Source organism: Protomyctophum parallelum (assembly GCF_964188405.1).
Source record: "Protomyctophum parallelum genome assembly, chromosome: 1".
In the NCBI taxonomy this organism is placed as follows: Eukaryota; Metazoa; Chordata; class Actinopteri; order Myctophiformes; family Myctophidae; genus Protomyctophum; species Protomyctophum parallelum.
Window position 1 is genome coordinate 92610746 of NC_139697.1, and position 20351 is coordinate 92631096.

At 40.7% G+C, this 20351-nt stretch overlaps 1 protein-coding gene across 4 annotated transcripts; it reads left to right on the plus strand.

Annotated features, from left to right (window-relative positions):
- Positions 1–325: 325 nt before the first annotated feature.
- On the plus strand, positions 326–15632 carry LOC310875566 (uncharacterized protein). 4 transcript variants are annotated; one of them, XM_083788843.1, is made up of 9 exons: positions 3321–3564; positions 4369–4465; positions 4659–4783; positions 5159–5325; positions 8599–8710; positions 11621–11729; positions 11880–12007; positions 12572–12865; positions 13758–15632. In XM_083788843.1, the coding sequence occupies exons 1-9, from the start codon at positions 3372–3374 to the stop codon at positions 14663–14665; spliced, it is 2133 nt and encodes a 710-aa protein (XP_083644969.1). In that variant the 5' UTR covers positions 3321–3371; the 3' UTR covers positions 14666–15632. The 4 variants fall into 4 exon arrangements, with proteins under 4 accessions (XP_083644972.1, XP_083644969.1, XP_083644970.1 ...); XM_083788844.1 differs by having other exon boundaries at positions 5162–5325; XM_083788845.1 differs by lacking the exon at positions 4369–4465.
- Positions 15633–20351: the final 4719 nt, after the last annotated feature.

Here is a 20351-nt window from a genome sequence, read left to right on the forward strand (position 1 = left end):
CTGATAATGAAGTACTGTGCATGTTCTGTATCGTTTACTTTACATTACAAGACAATAGCCTATATATATTATTTTTTTAACATTTGGACAACATGGACATATTTATATTGAGGTGCCCAGATGACCCTAGTGCCAACCTATAAGGATTATAAAGTATTGATAAGAGTAAAGTATTGATAAGAACACACCATAAGTAATAGATGAAGAATACACTTCCTGTCTGCCGCCTTGTTCCTGGAACCGGAACGTTTCTCCCTACCAACCAAAATGACGTAGATGTACCATGCCTTATTTTTATGAACCTTGGCTGTCGCACACACAGCTGTCAGCAAATAAGCAACCACATGATAACAACAACACCACAATGTTATCCTCATTAAACAACGCATTAGAGGAGAAACCTATTAAATTTCAGTTGGAACAAGATGGAGATTTTTTCATGGTGGGATCAGAGGTATGTAGCAAATAATTAACTCTTTATTAATGTTTGTCTGTCTCCCCAGTGTAAAGCTTCGATGTAGCATTTTACTCCTAGTTGATGCTAAACGGCTAATGTTAGCAATGGCACCATCATTCCATGCACAAATAGTACTAATATATACCGTACCGCACCGTATAGCTATAGTTATTACATTATTGTTATTGTAGCAACAATAACAATACTGTAATAACTACCGGTATGTATGAAGTGTAACTGCATCTGTATTTCACGTTACTGTTCCGTGACTGGAAAAATGAAGATGGTGAATGATCTAAAGTTAATTCACTACTACTAGTAAACAGTGAATAGGATTATTAACAATGGGCTGCAACTATATGATCTTATAGTGATTGTTTACATACTACTCGACTAAATCTGATTACAGTAGCTATAAGCAATAATAGCAATATTTTAATGACCTTTTCTTTTTTTGGTATTCAGACAGCAATGGGTAAAACGCTCCCAAAACAAATGTAGTCTCTATGACACATCTAGGGGCCACAATCAGCATTAAAGGATTTTCCTATAGCCTAAGCTTTGTCATTGGTCGGAAAAAAGAGATAACCCTAGAATGTCTGTGATCATAGGCTACATGCAGGTCCATCTAAATGAATTAGAATATTGTGTAAAAGTTCATTTTCTTATATATATATACTTTCTTCCAAGTATATAAAACCCCTCAGGTTTTAATCTTGATGATTATGGCGCACAGCTCATGAAAATCAAAAAATCCTATCTCAACAAATTAGAATATTTTACGAGACAACTAAAAAATATATTTTTTTAAATGAGAAATGTCGACCATCTGAAGTGAAAAGTATATTAATGTATGCAGTCAATTGTCTGGGCTACTTTTGAACAAATTATTTCATCAACGTGGTGTGGCATGGAGGTGATCAGCCTTTGTGTTATTATGGAAGCCCAGGTTTGCTTTGATAACAGCCGTAAATGCATTTTGTATTGTTGAGTCTCATGTCTCACACCTTCCTCTTGACAATACAACCTAGATTCTCTGTGGGGTTCAGGTCAGGCCAGTTCGCTGGTCAGTTAAGCACAGTAATACCATGATCAGTACACCAGTTACTAGTAGTTTTGGCACTGTGGGCAGGTGCCAGGTCTGCCTTAAAAGGAAGATCAGCATCAGCATCTGACCAGCCAACTGGCCTGACCTGAACCCCACACCCACAGAGAATCTAGGTTGTATTGTCAAGAGGAAGGTGTGAGACATGAGCCTCCAAAATACATTTATGCATTTACGGCAGTTATCAAACAAACCTGGGCTTCCATAACACCTCAGCAGTGCCACATTCTGATCACCTCCATGCCACGCCCCATTGATGAAATAATTTGTTCAAAAGTAGCCCAAACCAAGTATTGACTGCATAGATTAATATACTTTACAGATGGTCGACATTTCTCGTTTAAAAAAAAACAAACATTTTTTTAGTGGTCTCATAAAATATTCTAATTTGTTGATAGGAATTTTTGATTCATGAGCTGTACATAATCATCAAGATTAAAACATAAAAATGTTTTAAGGTTTTATTATGGAATTATATTATGGAAGAAAATGAACTTTTACACAATATTCTAATTCATTGAGATGGGTCATATATTCCTGTATACAACACAGCCATAGATCGGATGCCTCTGCTCCCAGTGAGCAAGGAGACATGGGCGGCATAAATGTGCTCCACGCTCCGTTTGTACTCACCCAATAAATAATTCCAAAGACGTGGAGTGAGATATTGTTTTCTAGTTTCACATCCATGTAAAAGTTCTGGCAGAAAACGCTTGTTTATTCAAATATCTCCACTTTTTCACGGGCTGCACAGTGCACACGAACAACATTTTCTCTGGGCGAGGGGCCCGGGGAAAGTCTCATTGCTAACCCAAGAGGGGGACATCATGAAACCCGGACGTTATGCAGGAATGCCTACTGAGTGGCAAAAACTACTTTCTGGCCTTGACAGCCCATACATCTAAACAGAAAAGTCCTATCTGATTGTATTAAACAATGTTAAACTCAATTTGCCACTCGATTTGCCATTCACTTTATGCACACGCATACCCTCTATAGGCCTACCTACTTGCCATGTATGTAACATCCGAAGCGGGGGCATTATAGGGCTATCACAGAGACTACATTTGTTTTGGGAGCATTTAACCCATTGCTGGCTGTCTGAATACTAAAAAATGTAATTAAAATGTTTAGATATTATTGCTTATAGCTACTTTAACTTGAGCCCTATTTTATATTGTTGTGTAACAATTACGAAAATAGGCGATCTAAAGGCTCACAACAAATATTACATTTTCATCAGAACTCTTACTTTTTATCAGCAAGCCTTTAAACTTCTATAGAGCAATTATTTGTATGCAAACATTGGCGCATCCAAGCCAAGTCGAAGTAATTCACTTACAATAAAGTGTCCTGTAGTTTGACTGTTTAGTTCAACATGTGTTTCTACTAGAATGCAGTTAGCCAAACATCCAAACACTTTGCAATTTGGATCAATGGGATGTCAATGGAGGGTATTGCAACTCCAGATTCATCCCAGAATAAAAGATCTAGTGTTGCAAATTGTGGCTAGAATGCAGTATTTATAATGCAGAAAGAGAGAGGTTATTTATACGGATGACAGAGTTAGGAGTGGAGGCTTTTTCAGTTTTTTCTTTGTTTGGCCACAGTGAGAACCACCAACTGATTTCAAAGGCAGTACTGCAGTTCCTACATAATACTGGACTATAGGAAGATCTAGGTGATTAAACCACCATACCAGTGGAGGGCAGTAATCCGCCTCGCGGCCTCTCTACACTGCCGGAAATCAAAAAGAAGAAGAAGACTTTCTTCTGACTCGGTTTGGGCAGAAGATACACGTTGTGAATAATGTCGTGTTCTGCAGTGGGGTGTCGGAACCGACCAAGCAATAATCAAGGTCTTCATTTTTACCGGATACCATCAAAGAAGACTCCATTCAGTGCTAACCGCAGGCACCTTTGGCTGCAAGCTATCCGAAGAACAGAATGGACAGAGGACCTCATTAAAAATGCACGACTTTGCAGTGCGCATTTCATATCAGGTACATTTACTAAGCGACATCATGCATAACAGAATTCAGGTTTTATTTAACGACGGAGTGCCATGATTTTGTTTTCACCCTAAAACAAAAAAATCATTAGGTAGTATTATAAGGAGGAAGATTTTTTCTAAAAAGTGTACAGTATTTGTTATAATTATAATGTCGTTTTTATGTGGACAGACTGGTGGGACACCCCCACCAGTTCATTAAGTATGCCTGGTTTGCCTTGTGGGTGCTCATCCACCTGAACTGAAGCCGCACCCACAGCTGTTGTTGTATGATAAAGGGGGAGGGTTTAGGGGAGGGGGTCCTAGTGTGATGTCACTATATCACTGTTTTTTTCATTGGCGCCTGGCGCGTTTAACTGCTAAGGTTTCAGCCTCCAGGAAGAAACCCTAAATACAAAGGGAAAACATCATTGCACATAACAACCACACCAATGGGTCTAATGAAGTACTGACTGTCACCTTATAAACACAAAACTGGGAAAAGAATCATGGCACCCCATCTTTAAATATATGAATGCAGATGTATGTTATGTATCTGCATTCTGCATTGGAGTCGGGACTCAAGTAGCCTTAGCTCTTGTCCACAGCTATAAGGACTTCTCCATGCTATGGACCAGAGTAGCCCCTTTCGGGACCCTCGGTTACCTTTTCTGTATTTGGGACGTCAGTACCGACATCCCAAACACAGAAAAGGTAACCGAGGGTCCCAAAAGGGTTTATGGACCAGAGCTACAGTACCTCACGTATATATTATAAAAGTTTCAGTGACAGTCAGTAAAGAAAACGTATTTTATAGGAGCAGCATCTATGACCTATGAGAGTCCCGACTTTGTGCCTTCGATCTTCCGTCATGCAAGGAAAGACCCCAACAAATCTAAAGCCAAACTTGAGAGGTAAACATTCTAACTTGACCAATAGTTGCTCATTAGATTATTATTTTTTGTCACAGCTGTGGGTAATTCAACGAGATTAGTAGCCCAGTCTTCTTGACCTGAGTTTGCAGAGATATGCAAAGCATTCTTTATTCTCTTTTCATTGTGTTATATGTATAAAATAGGACATATAAGTACTAACTCTTCTCAACAGATTTGAGGGGAAAAGAAAAAGGGATGATGAACCTATTAATCACAGACCACTGATGGATGGTGGTGACCCACAGCAGCCCATAACAGATGAGGTGGCATTGGATTCCACAGTGGAGCCTTGCACTGGTGGTAAGAACTAAGAACCTCAAACACCTTTGTCCAGGAGTCTTCAACGATTGAATGAATGATTCTGACATGATGCAACTGTCCTGATACTGAACTATAGTAGCTCTATCATCATGGTTACTTGTGACATTGGTTTGCCTGTTTTCACGTCATCTTTTTCTTATTACGGTTGAATTAATGTAGTTTACTTGTTATTTAGCTTTGTAGTGTACGTGGTCTGCTCAATGTTTATCAGTCCCCCACCTCAAAATGTCTATTTTTCAAATATATGCTATGCACAGTCAGCTAGTATGCTCAGCCATTTTTTGAGAGCTGAAGTATAAAATTGGTATAGCAGGGGTTAACCACGTACAGTAATCCTCTGTTCTCTTTCAGAAGCCACTGTCCCAAAGGCTGTCTATGATGATCTCCAGCTCCAGTTCAGCCAGATTTCCACAGAGTGTGTCAACCTACGCTCAGACATCAACAAACTGAAAGCTGAAAAAGAGCAACTAAAAGAAAAACTGAGAAAGTTTTCCTACAGCTCAATCAAAAGCAAAGTGGCAAGTGTTGTGTTCTTCACAGGTCTAACCAGTGTTATTTTTGAGTGGTTGATCCTAAAAGTTAAACCTATAGCGTTCAGGTTGTCTGCCTCTATGAGCCTGGAGGATCATCTATTATTATTATTATTATCTATATTAATGAAGCTCAGATTGGGTCTCAGGAACAAGGATCTCGCATTTCGATTCAATGTTACTGAATGTGAGATATCGAAAATATTAAGAAGATGGCTCCCTGTTATGAGTCAGGTTTTAAAACCTCTCGGCTTAAAGTTCTCCGTCCTGGGGACAGATTTCCATCTTTCATAGGGACCATTTATGAGATCAGTGTAGATCCGCAAAGAAATGTGTAGGCTACAGTGTAGCGTTGGCCGTGGTGTGAATGACATGACCGAAGCAGTCACAACGCAGCAGGCTTGCTATGCTAGTCAAGTGATCTGAAGCTGAAGGGGCAACAAAATGTGCCAGCCAATACTCTTACTCATAATAATTTTCTCTGCGGATCCGCTGGTAAATAACCGAGCGAGTGTGTGCGCGTCCACTCTAGTTGCATGCATGCTGCTCAGCGCTCAAGGTGCCGTGTCATTAGTCAGAAGGTTCATTGTTCCGAAATTACTATCCCTATCTCTAACCCTAACCTAAACCTAACCGCAAGCACGGGAGCAGTGCATGTTCGGACTAACGGGACTTCGGATCTATGGGCAGTTTCTGCGCTCAAGCAGGCAAGCAGCTCCTCTTCCCTGCTTCAGCCTGCCCTGGTCTAGCAGTGAGAAGTGTTATTAGGACCAACATTAAGACAAATCAAAGTTATCAAACGGCGAAAGTAGCGATCTGCATGAGGAAACAAGTAAACTTTTGTGGGGATCTTGTACAGCCTCCGAGTGGTAATGTTTGATGTGAGTGTGACCGGGCCATGTATCCATACAGCAGCATAGCTACATGTCTTTGTGAATAGCAATAGCACTTGTGGTTACAAGTGAAGTTTTCTATTGAACGATCGCGGCTGGATGTTTTGCACATGTTACATTTGACGTTGTTTTAATGTGTTAATGCTGTTTATAATTCATAGCATTATTATTCACAGCCTATTTCTTTAAAATAATTATTAGAAGAAAAACAACAAAAGTGTTCTACCCTCCCCTTTTTTTTCTTTATAAATTATTTGTTTATTGTCATGAGTTGTCACCATCCGAGTTGGCTTTGTCAGGGCCTTACAGGTCTTTAAATAAATACTTTCTGAAACGTCTATGGAAAAATGAATTGGAAATGTTCTTGTGGGCTGCTCGTTGGGGGCGGGACTGCAACGCTCTATAGACCACATGGTTTCACTTCAAAGTTTTTATGTTTTTTATTTAGAGATGCTCCGATAATCGACCACCGGTCAGAGATCGGTGGTCGGCAATTTTTACAGGTATAAATGTCAATCAGAGATATATAATGTAATATCATTTTGCATTTTTGTGACAGGCCTAAACATTCTTCCCTTCCTAGACAGAGTCCACACACAAGAACAGTTTTGATGTCGTTTTGACATAATTATAATAATTTTGGAAATATTCAAATTTGCTTTTTACGCACAAGATCGGTATCGGCCATATCGGTATCGGCCGATCATGAGGGAAACGATCGTGATCGGAATCGTCCCCAAAAAACCTGATCGGAGCATCCCTGTTTTTTTTTTGGTTTTTTTGCATCAATTCTATGTATTGTCTTCTGGCCATGTCCTCCTTTTCTCTTCCCCAAAGGACGGCATTGCAGTTCAAATCAACATCATCGTAATGCATTATATCTTTGACTAGTTTAATTTGAGATGAATCCGTTTTCACTGTGCATGTGCGATTAAAGGTATTCTTCCAATTCCGTGTGTGTGCCAGGGCTCCGATTGCGGTTCTTTAGTTGTAACCTCAAGGTTTACACACTGCTCATGCGTTAACCTCTTTTTTTTAGTTTGTTAAAATGTTAATTCACTCCTCTCCTGTATTTAATTTAGGTTAAGGCCCCTCAGATCTGTATCATACAGACCTACTCTGCCTGAGTGTCACTGTCAGAGTCCTCTGTTTCTGATGCTTAGTCACTGTTGTCCATAGCTGTGAGAATAATTGCTTTAGGTGCCATTGTTCTAATTTCTAATATCATCTGTCAACACTGGGGGAAATATGCAGACAATTACCGGGTGGCAGAAGGGTATCGGTCCTCTTAGGCTTCTTCAAACTAATTTCACTCAATCTGGTTGGCTTCACCATTCTCTTTGAGTTTGAGTTGTTCCACATGCAAGGGCCAGTGGTACAAGAAGATTCTGTCTTTCCCGTTCTGACCATAGACTGTAAAAAATATGGACAAAGCGTTCCCCGGGTCTAACATGAACGTAAAATGAAGCCTGTAATAATATGCTAATTCCTGATGTAAGTCGCCATCTTTGGTACCAGCTGGCCATTGGCTGGCTCCGTTTTGTATACCAGCTGGTCATTGGCTGCCCAGACAACGAGGCGGGACTTCCCCCCTTCTTCTCCGTTGGTTTTTATTTTGACTCGAGTGGGAGGGGAATCCCGATCATAGACTGTAATGGTAGCCACGCCCCTCAGAACATACGCAATGTTTTTTTTTCTTTATGGTCATTTTTTTAATTAATGGGACCATAATTTTCCAAAAAGAATATTATGACATTAGAAATGAGACTTTAAACTAGTGACTGGAAGAAGAAAGTATTCATGACCATGTTTATTAAGGTAATACAGTCTAGGTGAAGTTGGGCCAAAATACATGGGCCTCTATGGAGCTATGGGGCTTTTTGGGTCCGGTCCAGCGCCACAACAGGCCATTATATGAACTACCGATTTCAAATGAGGCTTCACGAAATATCTGGCTGACTGCCCCCCTGGTTCTGACAAACGCCTCCCCTTAGGCTTAGAACATCAGTGCAGCTGCATGGCTGCAACCTGGAATTAACCCATCAGTAAAACATTGTCACCATTGCATTTGTACTATCTACACTACACTACACTGTGATGCATTGTGAGCTTGTAGATTTACTATTTTTGCTATTTTGAACAGAAGAAATGTGAAAGTGGTTATGTCTTTCTGTGTGGGTTTATAAATATTGAGTCAATTATGGAAACTCTTAATAAAGAGCTTGTGACTAAATAATAAGTACATGATTGGATCCATTGGAAAACAGGTAGACCTTTTCCACCAGTTCTGTGAAAGGTAACGTGCTGGACATGTACAGAATAGTTTTCCTCCTGGCAGTGACAATACGTCTGACTGTGTCTCCTCCAGGTGGGAAACTACCTGCGTATGTTCAGAGGGTCTCTGTACCAACACTACCCGCTCTTATGGAGGAGGAAGGCCTCGGTCCAGGAGAGGAAGAAGATTGTTGCTTCATCACAAAGTGAGTTTATGAGCTTTGGCCTTTGTTTGAAATAATTATGGGAATGTCTGAAACACTGTCGCTGCTCCTCACTCGCTGCACCAGTCGCTCTGAATTACATTTTATTCAATTTAACAAACTTAACGCTGTTAATTACTTTTATTAGTGAATTAATTTTCTCCTTTCTCCTAATGGGAAGATCGAAGACTTCAGACCATAAGCGCTATATTTACAGTTACACAACTTGGAGAGGAGGTTCTTAATAATTATGAAAATTAAGTGAAAAAATAATTACATCAGTCAGCCTTGCAGTGGCACTATAACTGCCAAACTCTTGAACCATAAGTCGTAAAAATAAAACCCTCTGGATTCCTTGAGTCATGACGCATTTCCCCATACAAGTTTTTCCACCATTTAGATTTTTCTTCAAAACATTTTGTTTTTGCTCTTCCACCTACAGCTTTTGTCCAAATCTCACAAATCTGTACACATGATCACTGCAAAATCAGTGGGAGGGGCCTCTATTTCCGAAGGTGTCAAGGCAACCACACTTTGCAATTTCCCCAGAAAGGCACCTTTCCTGTTATACTTGCCCAACAGGAAAGTGCCTCTGAGACCAAAGTGATTACACCTCAAATTACATATATCAATACTATGATATATTGAATAGCATTACCCACACTGTACATAATTTGGTGTTCAAGGACTAATCCGATATATGACAACAAAACAATATAAAATTGGATTTCACATAATATATAAGCACTCCGTCCGTGTGTCCGTCCGTCCGTGTGTGTGTGTCCGTCCGTCCGTCCATATGTGTACAGCTTATCTCTGGCACCGTTAACGCGATCGATGCCAAATTTTGCACACACACTCCCTGGATGCCAACAATGAACCTCTGCCCCAAATTTTCCAGAACTGCCTGTTATAGCGCCACCAGGTGGCCGACTTTTGAAAAACACATGTTTTGATATCTCTATAGTCATATGTTCAAGCCGGAACTGTCCAATATTTTATATTCCATCCTAATAAGGGCCTTTCTCGGCCCCACCCTTCTCCCATTGTTTATATTCTTTTTAGTTTCCAATATGGCCGAAGCACCAGGAGGGGGTGGGGTGGACGTGAGCGGGCGGGGTCGACATATGCCCTTTCTGGGCTGCATTCAAGACACTTGCCTTGTGTCTGACACCTGACTTGTGTCTGAACACAGCTTTGATGGATGTGTTCTGCCCTCCCCCCCTCCCCCCATCAAACAAAATGTTTGGTCAAACCATATGGACTTCCATTGGAAATGCATTGGAGCGGCCATTAAACACAGACACAAGACAAACGCAAGACAGGTGTCTTGAATTTGTGAATGCAGCCCAGTAAGGGCATATGTCGACCCCCTCCTGGTGTTGCGGCCATCTTGGAAACTAAACACAATATAAACAAAGGGAGAAGGGTAGGGCAGAGAAAGGCCCTTATTGGCTAACATTGGCTCAAATCATGAACGCAGTGTGCAATTTACGTAAAATCTTTCACAGACTTTCCTACTAGGTTGAGGACTATATCCCACCCTTTTCACATTGGCCTGTTATAGCGCCACCAACAGGTGGATTTTTGCAAAACACATTTTTGGAACAAAATGCCTCAAATCATCCAATTGCCATCCAAGGCGTAAGAAGAAATGGCACCCTTTTCACATTGGCCTATTATAGCGCCACCAGGAGGCCACAACCTGACCTGCCCTGGTGGAGACCTGTGCCCCGAGGTGCACTTTATCTAGTTTTTATAATCTTTACCCCTTTTATGCCAATTGATTCCTCCCCACACTCACATTTCTGTGTCCACACACTGCTGTTGTATCTTACTGACACACCTGCCAGTGACGAGCCCCCACTGGGAGACATAGACCCTTTTTCCTAATCCTTCCGCCCTAATCCTCCCGCGGTTGCGGTTGGATATGGTAACCGCAAGGTTGCCAGTTCGAACCCGGGTTCCCCAGAGTTAGTGTCGAAGTGTCCTTGAGCAAGACACTGACAAAGGCAAATGTCAGTCTCGACTCTCTAGCAGAGCATTAGAGACCCGTTTCAAATGCTTGGTAGGACATTAAACTTATGGATTTCAACTAAGATTATAGAGTGTTATTACTATAACTGCCTAAGCAATGCATATTACCAACATTATGTTATGAAGAAATGCACACATTCTGCTTGCTATCATGCTGCTTTCACACTAGCAGCCACAAAAGCTACAAAACGTCCAAGCATGCAGTGCAGCAAATAGCCTCTGAATCTTTAGACTCACTAAATTGAAGAAAGGACTCATAGTCAACCTCCGGGGGTCCTGGGATGCAATACTGTACTCAATACTGTGCTCTATGGTTGTTGAAGTAGGACTCATAAAATGTCCCCGGGACCCCATCTAAAAGACCACTGGGTCTCATTACATTACATTGAAAACATCACTGAGCATGGTCAGCTATACGTGGTCACTGAGTCATTGTTGAAGTGTTTGTGGCAGGCATTAGAATGGAAACACAAATTGACATTAAACCTTGTGCTGTTTCACCCAACGTGACTCTGTGTCCTAATTGGGCTCCACAGCCAGCTAAACTCTCTCCCATAAGTCTCCTCCAAGGAACAGGCAGATGTGTTGTACATGGACCGGATTTATTATAGAAAAGTGTAAAACTGAAACAAAGAAATACAGAAAGGCACATATCAATACACAAACACATACAAACAGCTTGTATTCTAAGTATTGTAAACGGCATCCCAGAAATAATACAGTACAAGTAGGCCCAAAGCCTGAACTTCCATCACTGACATGGATGGCAATGAAGTTACACACAAATGTTACTTGGAACACAATGCAGAACAAAAACAGGGAATATGTTCCATGACAAACCTACAATATTTGTTTTTCCTTTCCTAATGCCTACAGCTACAGAAGTTATTCTGCTGAAGGCATCAGAATGTGAAGAGATCTTTGAGGGCAATGATGAGAAATACAAAGCAGTTTCCATCAGCACAGAACCTCCAGCTCACCTCAGGTAAGTTCTACCTCCTCGGTAGTCTCTCCAAAGGCTATTTAGGACTGAGTGATGGGATGGGGTTCTCAGCTTTCCAAAGATAAGGTTTAAGTGTCTAAAGTGTGTATATTGAAATGTATTTTAAGTGTGAGGGTTCCATTTCTTCCTCAGCTTTGATGACGATGACCCTCCAGTCAACCATGAGAATCCCTCCCAAACAGAAGTGCTGCTGCCCATTCAACTAGACATGGACATAGATGGACACGAACGTCCAGATGCCTGCACATGGGAGATGAACGGTATAAGCACTCATTATCGCTGCATCAACAAGTTTCACTACAACTAGAGATTCTAAAGCCAAAGACACATCAAACTGACTTGTCCTGACTATTGCATTGGCATTTTAGATTAAAATAATTAATGCATTAATGGCATGAACTTTGACATACGTACTCATAATCATACTGTACAAACGGTACCAACAAACCCTGTTCTAGCAAGTCTGGCCTTAGTTTGATGTGTCACGGCTTTGGAGAGCTGTTTTCGGGGCACAAAACTGACAAGCAACTAAGTATAAATCAGGCTTCAGAAACTACCAATATTTCATGTAGCAGAATTAGCAATATGTTGCGTCGAGTAACAAAGTATATGAATTGCTTGCCCATTTTGAGCTGAGGTTAATTGCTAAACCTTTGAAGCCTAATTTCTCAGAAGTTCAGTTTTCAGAAACACCTCAATTATCTCTAGTTAGTAACTGTTTGGACAATGATACTTATTTTTGTACATGGAACATGGAAGACAGAAGTATTGCATTCATATTTAAGGAATCCAAGGTCACTGTCATGTTATTTATCTTCTCCTAGACACCCAGCACATGGTTGTGTGTAAAGAGGAGGTTTCTCCTTGGAGAGACTGGAGCCCCAGTTCTCTCCAGGAGGAACCAGAGCCTCCACACATTAAAGAAGAACAGGAGGAACTACTTATAAGACCAGAAGAGCCTGGTGGATCAAAGATGACATTCCCAGCAATAGAATGTAAAGATGATGATGATGATGATGACAACTCTTCACACAGTTCTGCAGTTGAAATTGAAGTTGAACTTGAATCGGACACTGAAGTTACTGAAGACAGTGATGAGTGGGAGGAGACCAGTGGAGGTCAGTCAGCTTTAAACATAATGTAATCAACACCAGATACTAAATGTGGAAGGACAAATATTGTCCTTGAGCAACGCGCTGTCCCAGGACTAAATCCCTTAGTCACCCCTCACCAACCTTAATCCAGTCGGAACAATGCTATGTCTAACCAATGCTATGTCTAACCAAAGTATGCCTCCCCTTTTGGGGTCCAAGACACAGCTGGGCTTTTTGATCTTTAGCTCCGGTGAACCCCTCCATCAAATATCGAACAAAATTGATAAGCGTTCTCGATCCGCCATGAACGTTGAACAGCCCTGACTCAAAATCACCCCTATTACTTGCAGTGTGATCCCAGCTTTAACGAATAGATTATAGAGAAGCCATGGAGGGTTAAATGCTTTTCTCCAAATGGATTTCCTGCTCTGCTCTGATTTAGACCGTTCCCGAAATGCCAAAAGGCTGAAGCCTGTAGGCATTCTTGAGGGAAAGTACTTAATGTGTTGTTTCTATATGATTTTGATGTGCTGTATCCATTTCTGCCGTATGCCGAGTGATACAAGTCACCATTTTGTCAGAAATTGAGAAATGAGCATAATCAACCACAAAAAAATGGCTATAATTCTGATAAATAATTGTACATAATGTGTTGTTTCTATATGATTTTTATGTGCTGAATCCATCATGCTTAATTATGCTAATTAATCAATTTCTGACGAAACGGTGACCCGTATCACTCGGCATACGGCAGAAATGGATTCAGAACATAGATATATAGAAACAACACATCAATTACTTTTCCTCAATAATGCCTACAGGATTATTTTCTAAAGGGTTTTTAATCAATTTTTTATTTTTAATCTCTTCTCTCTCTCTCTCTCTCTCTATCTCTCTGTGTGTGTCTGTCTCTCAGGAATGAGTTCCCAGTCTTCCCCAAGTCAGGTCCTCTCTTGTTCCGATTGTCCAAAGGCCTTCACATCTCAGGTCCTCCTCCATAAACACATCAAGAAAAGCCACAGCGACCTCTACTGCCAGATGTGGAGGAATGGACTGGTCACCATAACACCCTTTCAGCAAGTCACAAACTCAGTCACCAGCGAGAAGCATGGAGACACAGATGAAATGAGATCTTACAGTTATCAACAGTTTACCAAGATTTCAAGTCAGCTAGAAGACGTAAAGACTTACACAGACTCCATGAATTACACAGGAAAGAAAATGCACATATGTAAAGAGTGTGACAAGAGTTTCACTCGGTCATTTGACCTGAAGACACACCAGCTTGTCCACACCGGAGAAAAACCTTACCACTGTAAAGACTGTGGTAAAAGGTTCAGTCAGTCAGGCGGCCTGCAAAGACACCAACGTGTCCACACAGGTGAAAAACCTTTCCATTGTAAAGATTGTGACAAGAGTTTTGGTCGGTCATTTGACCTGAAAAGACACCAGCTTGTTCACACCGGAGAAAAATATCTCCAGTGTGAACACTGTGACAAGAGTTTCAATCTTCTAAGCAGCCTCACGAAACACCTTCGTGTCCACACAGGAGAAAAACCCTTCCGTTGCACACAATGTGACAAGAGCTTCAGTCAGTCCTGTAACCTGAAGTCACACCAGCGTATCCACTCTGGAGGGAAACCTATCCATTGTAAACACTGTGACAAGACTTTTAGTCGGACAGGTTATCTTAAGAAACACCAGCATGTCCACACGGGAGAAAAAAACATTTCAATTGTAAACACAGATGACAAGAGTTTTGATCAGTCAAATGACCTTAAGATACACCAGTGTGTCCATACTGTGGAGAAGAATATGAGATAAAATCTCATTACTGCTGCCTACCCAGCCTCTGCTTTGTCTGCTTTATGATCTATGAACATTTTAGAATCTGTTAACCCCCCCCCACCCAAAATCATTATGTTTGAAAACCTTTTTGCACGCACGCACACACACACACACACACACAAACACACACACCATTTTTGATAATTTTGCATTTGGTTCAGTAGGTTCGGTTAGGTATAATAGTCTGAATTGGATCAGTCCATGTCATGAACATAGATGATGACTGAACTCTTCCTCTCACAATGTTTGATCCCATTATCCACCTGAAAATACATGGTTCTATTCTGCCCAGTTTGTTATTAAGGCCTTGTTATTAAGGCCATTATGGTCCATATTGATTGTCGACAGAGGTGGCAATGAAAGAAATTAACTAAAGGTCTTATACTTTCAAAGCTCCGTAGCTACAGATACCCGAAGAAGTTGTTTATGTGTATACAATGTTGAAATAGACTAGTTGGTCAAAGGAACCAAATTTATTATCGATGGAAAGCTAAATACAGACACGGTTACCATTTACAGTAACTACCATATATCACTGTCCTCACACAAGGGCTAAAACATGTTTTTTATTTATACAAATGGAAAAGGAAAACAATAAACTGAAGGCAAATCCTCAGTTACTGTTACACAATGGTATTGGAAGTGCTTTTGAACAAGGATGTGGTAATAGAGGCTAGAAGATGAAGACGTGCAGGAGCACTCCTCAATCTGTATCCATCATGTCTGACGTTTATGAGAACTGAATCAATAATAAATATCATGTTTCTGATATTGGTGGACAAGTAATAAATCTTATTTGCTTGGTAATGTTAGACAGTAGACACCATTATTGTTCTTTGTAAGAAGATCATTCGTAATCATGGAGTGTTCTTATTCCAAGTTACACGTTAATCACAACTGTCATTTGTTATTTACACTTAATCTCAATCATCCCTCATTAAAGGTCCCATAAATTACACAATTTCACTTTTTCTTAGTTTTTGCATATTTCGGGGAGTTCTGTGGTGTGCATTCTATAAAACACATTTTAAATACATTTTGAAAACTCAATTTGATTAGATTTTTCTGGTCTGGTTATATATATGTGTTCTTGAACATTCATCTTCAACCCCTTATCCGTAGTCTGGTCGCATGGGGCAACAGCTCCCCCAGGGTGTTCCAGACGTCCCTCTCCAGAGCAACATTAGTGACTTATCCTGGGGGATCCCGAGACGTTCCAAGGCCAGTGAGTCGATGTGTTTCCTCCAACTGCGAAACTGTGAAAGCTGTTCTTGAACAGCTGTTTGATTTGCTGGCCCTTGTTATGTAACGAGGGGCAGCTTGCAATAATCACACACCAGGGAGAGAATATTTTGATGTAGGACACGTTAGTCCAAATCGAATCCACATCAGGTAGGTCTAAAGCCATATTGGGAAGTGAATAACTTTTAGATTTTGTATTTGAGGAATTTTACTATTTAATTCCAAAAACATAATTAAGAATTTGGAAATATTCTAACTATGAATCCATGCCTTACTTAAAACCATTTCCCTAATGTAGTATAAGTATATTATGTTATACATTTTGGGGGTCAACAAATAGCCAAATTAACGTTGAGGTTCCACTCTCTCTTCCTTGATGCACTGCCCACTCTTCTGTTACCACCATGCACGACTGTCTAGACCTGGCTGGGTGGGGTCTGATTAATTTTAAAATTAAAGGTTAAAATTTAAAGGTTGAAATTTAAATGAATTTGTCGGGCAGGATGGGCTTTGGCTCATTACAACTCAAGCATTGCACATTGAACTGCTGTAGCAACTGCCACACAAGTTATATATGATTTATTTTAATATCAACATTTAAAAGTACGTTGTATTATATAATATTTCCAATTTACCGCCACCTGTCAAGGGCTATATATTCTGTGCTGTCTATTTTGTGATTTTGTTATTATTTGGGGGGTTTTAAAGACTATGTTTATGATTTGATATATTTTGATTGACACGGGTCTGGAGTTGGACTGACGCCCATAAAGTAGGCGGAGGTTACCGGCCTGTCGGGTAGACCTTAGCTCTGTTCCATGATAGCTGCTCTCCTAATGCGTTTCTGTGCAGGGCAGAATCGTAGAAGCAGTAGAAGGCTATGGACCAGAGCTAGGTAGACCTGAGAGATACAGACAAACAAACAGGGAGTCTACGAGGGACCAGGGGCCTATTTCACGAAACTTGGATTAGAGATTAAGCCGGGCTTTAACACATATCCTGGCTTAATATATCCTGGATCAGTGCTTAACCGGTTTCATGAAAGCTGGTTGATCTTGCCAGATTAATTTAACCAGTTAACCTGGATATGTTGAGGCTTGATTCGGTTTCATGAAAGTGATGCTACATAAGTTACCATGGAAACTAATGCTTTGGACTTAGCCTGCTCCGGACCAGGCTAACAGCCAGGTTTAACCTAATCCTGATGTCTTTACTGTTCATTAAGCAGTCAAACTGATCACAAACCAATGATGTTTTCCAGATTTATTCAATTATTATGGGTTTGTGTTGCCTTATTTGTATCGGTCTGCATTAAAGGACTAATTTAAGCACTATATAAAATCAAATAACCAAAATATATAGGCTGCACAACATCATGACAGCTTGTGAGCTTGTAGATCAGCTGCTTTTGGTGAATGTTCCCCATGAATAGGTTTGCTGTCGTGCAAGTGCACGGTTAAGAAGAATTATTATATTATTATTTTTTATTTTTGTAAAAGTGAAAACCACTAAATATTACCATTACTCATTGTTTTACAACATATTACCATTGTAACGTTTCACCCACTACTAGTCCTACATACTTACACCTAGAAACCCCATTCAAACCTATTTAGGTTCATCCTACGGTGGACATGTGTGCCTGAAAAGGAATCTTTGAAATGTTTCATAGTTTTAGAAATATAGTGCTTTCAAATTTGAGACATTTATAGGCAGATAGTGGCACTTCAAAAAATCACTTTCACCTAGAAACTCCATTCACACTTTGTAAAATTCAGCTTACTGTGGAGACACATGCTGGAACTTTTTACTTTGAAATGTTTTGTAGTTTCTGAGTTATTTAACTTAAACGCCCAATGCATTCTCAATGGCAATAGCACAAACTTTGGCATGCTACATGAACCCATGACCCGGCCCTGTCTGGGCAACAACCCCCTTCCCCAAAGGTAGCTCCCTCAGAGGAGGGAGTTATGGCCAAATATCACAATGCGACAATATCATTATGCTTACAATATTAAGAATTCAGTTTTAAGTTAATAGTAGTGGTAAAATGTAAACTATATTTTTGGGGTAGTTAATCATTCAGTCTATCCACTATTGAGAGTATGTTCTCTCTTTAATTACAGCAGCAATATTTATTTTAGAAGCTTAAGTCCTTGTATCAGTAAGTCTTGAATAGATTAGTAAAGATAATGAGATATACAGAAGGGGGCTGTAATGCAACTATTAAGGATGCAAACTGCCTTAATACCCCATGAAGAAGAAGGATCAGTAAATCTGTGATCCACATAAGGGGTCTAGAGACAAAAAGCCAGACTGTCTATTAAGCCAGGCTTGCTGATCCCGGCTCGCCAAATCCACCAATTCTGAGCCTCGCTTGGCTTTAGTGGAACGGAATAAACCAGGCTGTAAAGATCAGGATTTAAAAAGCCTGGCTTTGGCCTAAATCCTGGATTCGTTAATCCAAGTTTCGTGAAACAGGCCCCTGGACACGTTTGTTCTCTAAACATCTCGTTAACTAACTATACTACAGTAGGTGGCGGTATGCAGCTAACAGCAATCGTTGCAACCCACCCTAAGTAATAGAAGAAGCCACTTCCTGTCTGCCGCAAACAGCAACTTCGGCAAGCAAGCAAGCACGACAACAACAAAAACACCACCACACCACCACAATGCAGTCCTCATTAAACAACACATTAGAGCAGAAGCCTATTAAATTCCATTTGGAACAAGATGGAGACTTTTTCATGGTGGGATCAGAGGTAGGCTTGTAGCAAATAATGCATTTGTTTCTAATGTTTTGTCTCCCCTTCAAGTTGATGCTAAACTACTACTGTAGCAATGCCAGTCATGTCAAAACTCACTTTTTAGTACTGGCAAGCATTTTAAGCCCTTTTGATTGATTGATCTATATATTTCACTGTAGAGTGAGACAGTGAGTAGACAGTATGTGGAATCGGTACATTTCAAAAGAAAGCACAATACAAAAACTGCTACTTTGAGGACGAAACCATGAAAAGCACTAACTTGTTTACATCAGGGTGGTCCCCCATTCTCAATTCATCAGAACATTTATTTTAAAGACGTACAAATATACACTTCTATGAAAAACAGGAAATCATCATAAAGAATAAAGGAAAAAAAGGGAATAACACTGGCCTGTGTAATTAAAAAAAAAAAAAAGAGTCCTCCCCCCAATCCCCTTCTCCCCATACTGTCAGTATGGGAATTAAGGAGTGGGGGTACTTTGACTTTTTCTTTTTTTACAGGGGCCAGTTTCGAATTGCAGCCCTCCTCTTTGAGAGTGGTTTTGAAGGAGTCTGGGCATTCTATATGACTTTCTGAATTTTGGTACCCTCAAGCGTTATTGTCTCCACCAGCCGAAGGCTAGGGGGAGAGTATGTTTTGCACTCCGTCTGTCCGTGTGTCCGTGTGTGTGTGTGTGTGTGTGTGTGTGTGTGTGTGTCCGTTAGCAGCTAATCTCGGCCACCGTTAACCCGGTCGATGCCAAATTTTGCACACACACTCCCTGGATGCCAACGATGAACCTCTGCCCCAAACTTTCCAGAACGGCCTGTTATAGCGCCACCAAGAGGCCGCTTTGTGCAAAACAAGTTTTTGCACAGTACACCTACAGATTTTGTCCAAACATCACGCAAATTGGTACACAGTCTCTCTAGAGCCATTCAACGAAACCAGTCTTTCAGATTTCCAGAACGGCCTGTTATAGCGCCACCAGGAGGCCGCTTTGTGCAAAACAAGTTTTTGCACAGTACACCTACAGATTTTGTCCAAACATCACGCAAATTGGTACACAGTTTCTCTAGAGCCATTCAACGAAACCGGTCTTTCAGATTTCTCAGACTCCATCCTGATTGGTTAAGATTGGCTTCCATAGTTCACAGGAGTGCTCAGTTTCAAACAAAATGCTGCAAATCATGAACACATCGCGTGATTTCCGTGAAATTGTGCACCCACATTCCCACTAGGCAGAGGACGAAATGCCACATGAACAATTTCAACTCAGCCTCAAGGTGGCGCTATAACTGGCCGAAAAGTGTTTTTACCTCTAACTGCACGGATCTGTGGATAACTTTGTATGCCAACTCCCTAGAGGCCAAGGAAAAACCTTTGCCTGGAATTCTTCACATCTGCTCATCCTGGTGGAGACCTGTGCCCAGTAGGGCACTTTTTCTAGTTCATAGTCTGGATTTTCGGTGGTGAGGTGTCAGACCACCGAAATACAACATGACTTTACGAGCCGTGGTGAAGAGCAAACCACCGCCCAGCCCTTCTCTCTGTTTTTACTCATCATTTTACTCACTCATTTTAATTTATTTGTTATATTGCTTCTCTCAAATTCTCTCTTCCTTGACTTCCGAAGTCCCGCTTCCCACGAGTGGCCAGCTGCACGTCCTAG

Excerpts from the sequence above, each read along its gene's own strand:
- LOC310875566 (XM_083788843.1), top strand. The coding sequence starts at position 3,372 with ATGTCGTGTTCTGCAGTGGGGTGTCGGAACCGACCAAGCAATAATCAA. Across the intron at positions 8,711-11,620 it reads GATTGTTGCTTCATCACAAA|CTACAGAAGTTATTCTGCTG; the intron begins GTGAGTTTATGA and ends TAATGCCTACAG. Across the intron at positions 12,008-12,571 it reads CTGCACATGGGAGATGAACG|ACACCCAGCACATGGTTGTG; the intron begins GTATAAGCACTC and ends ATCTTCTCCTAG.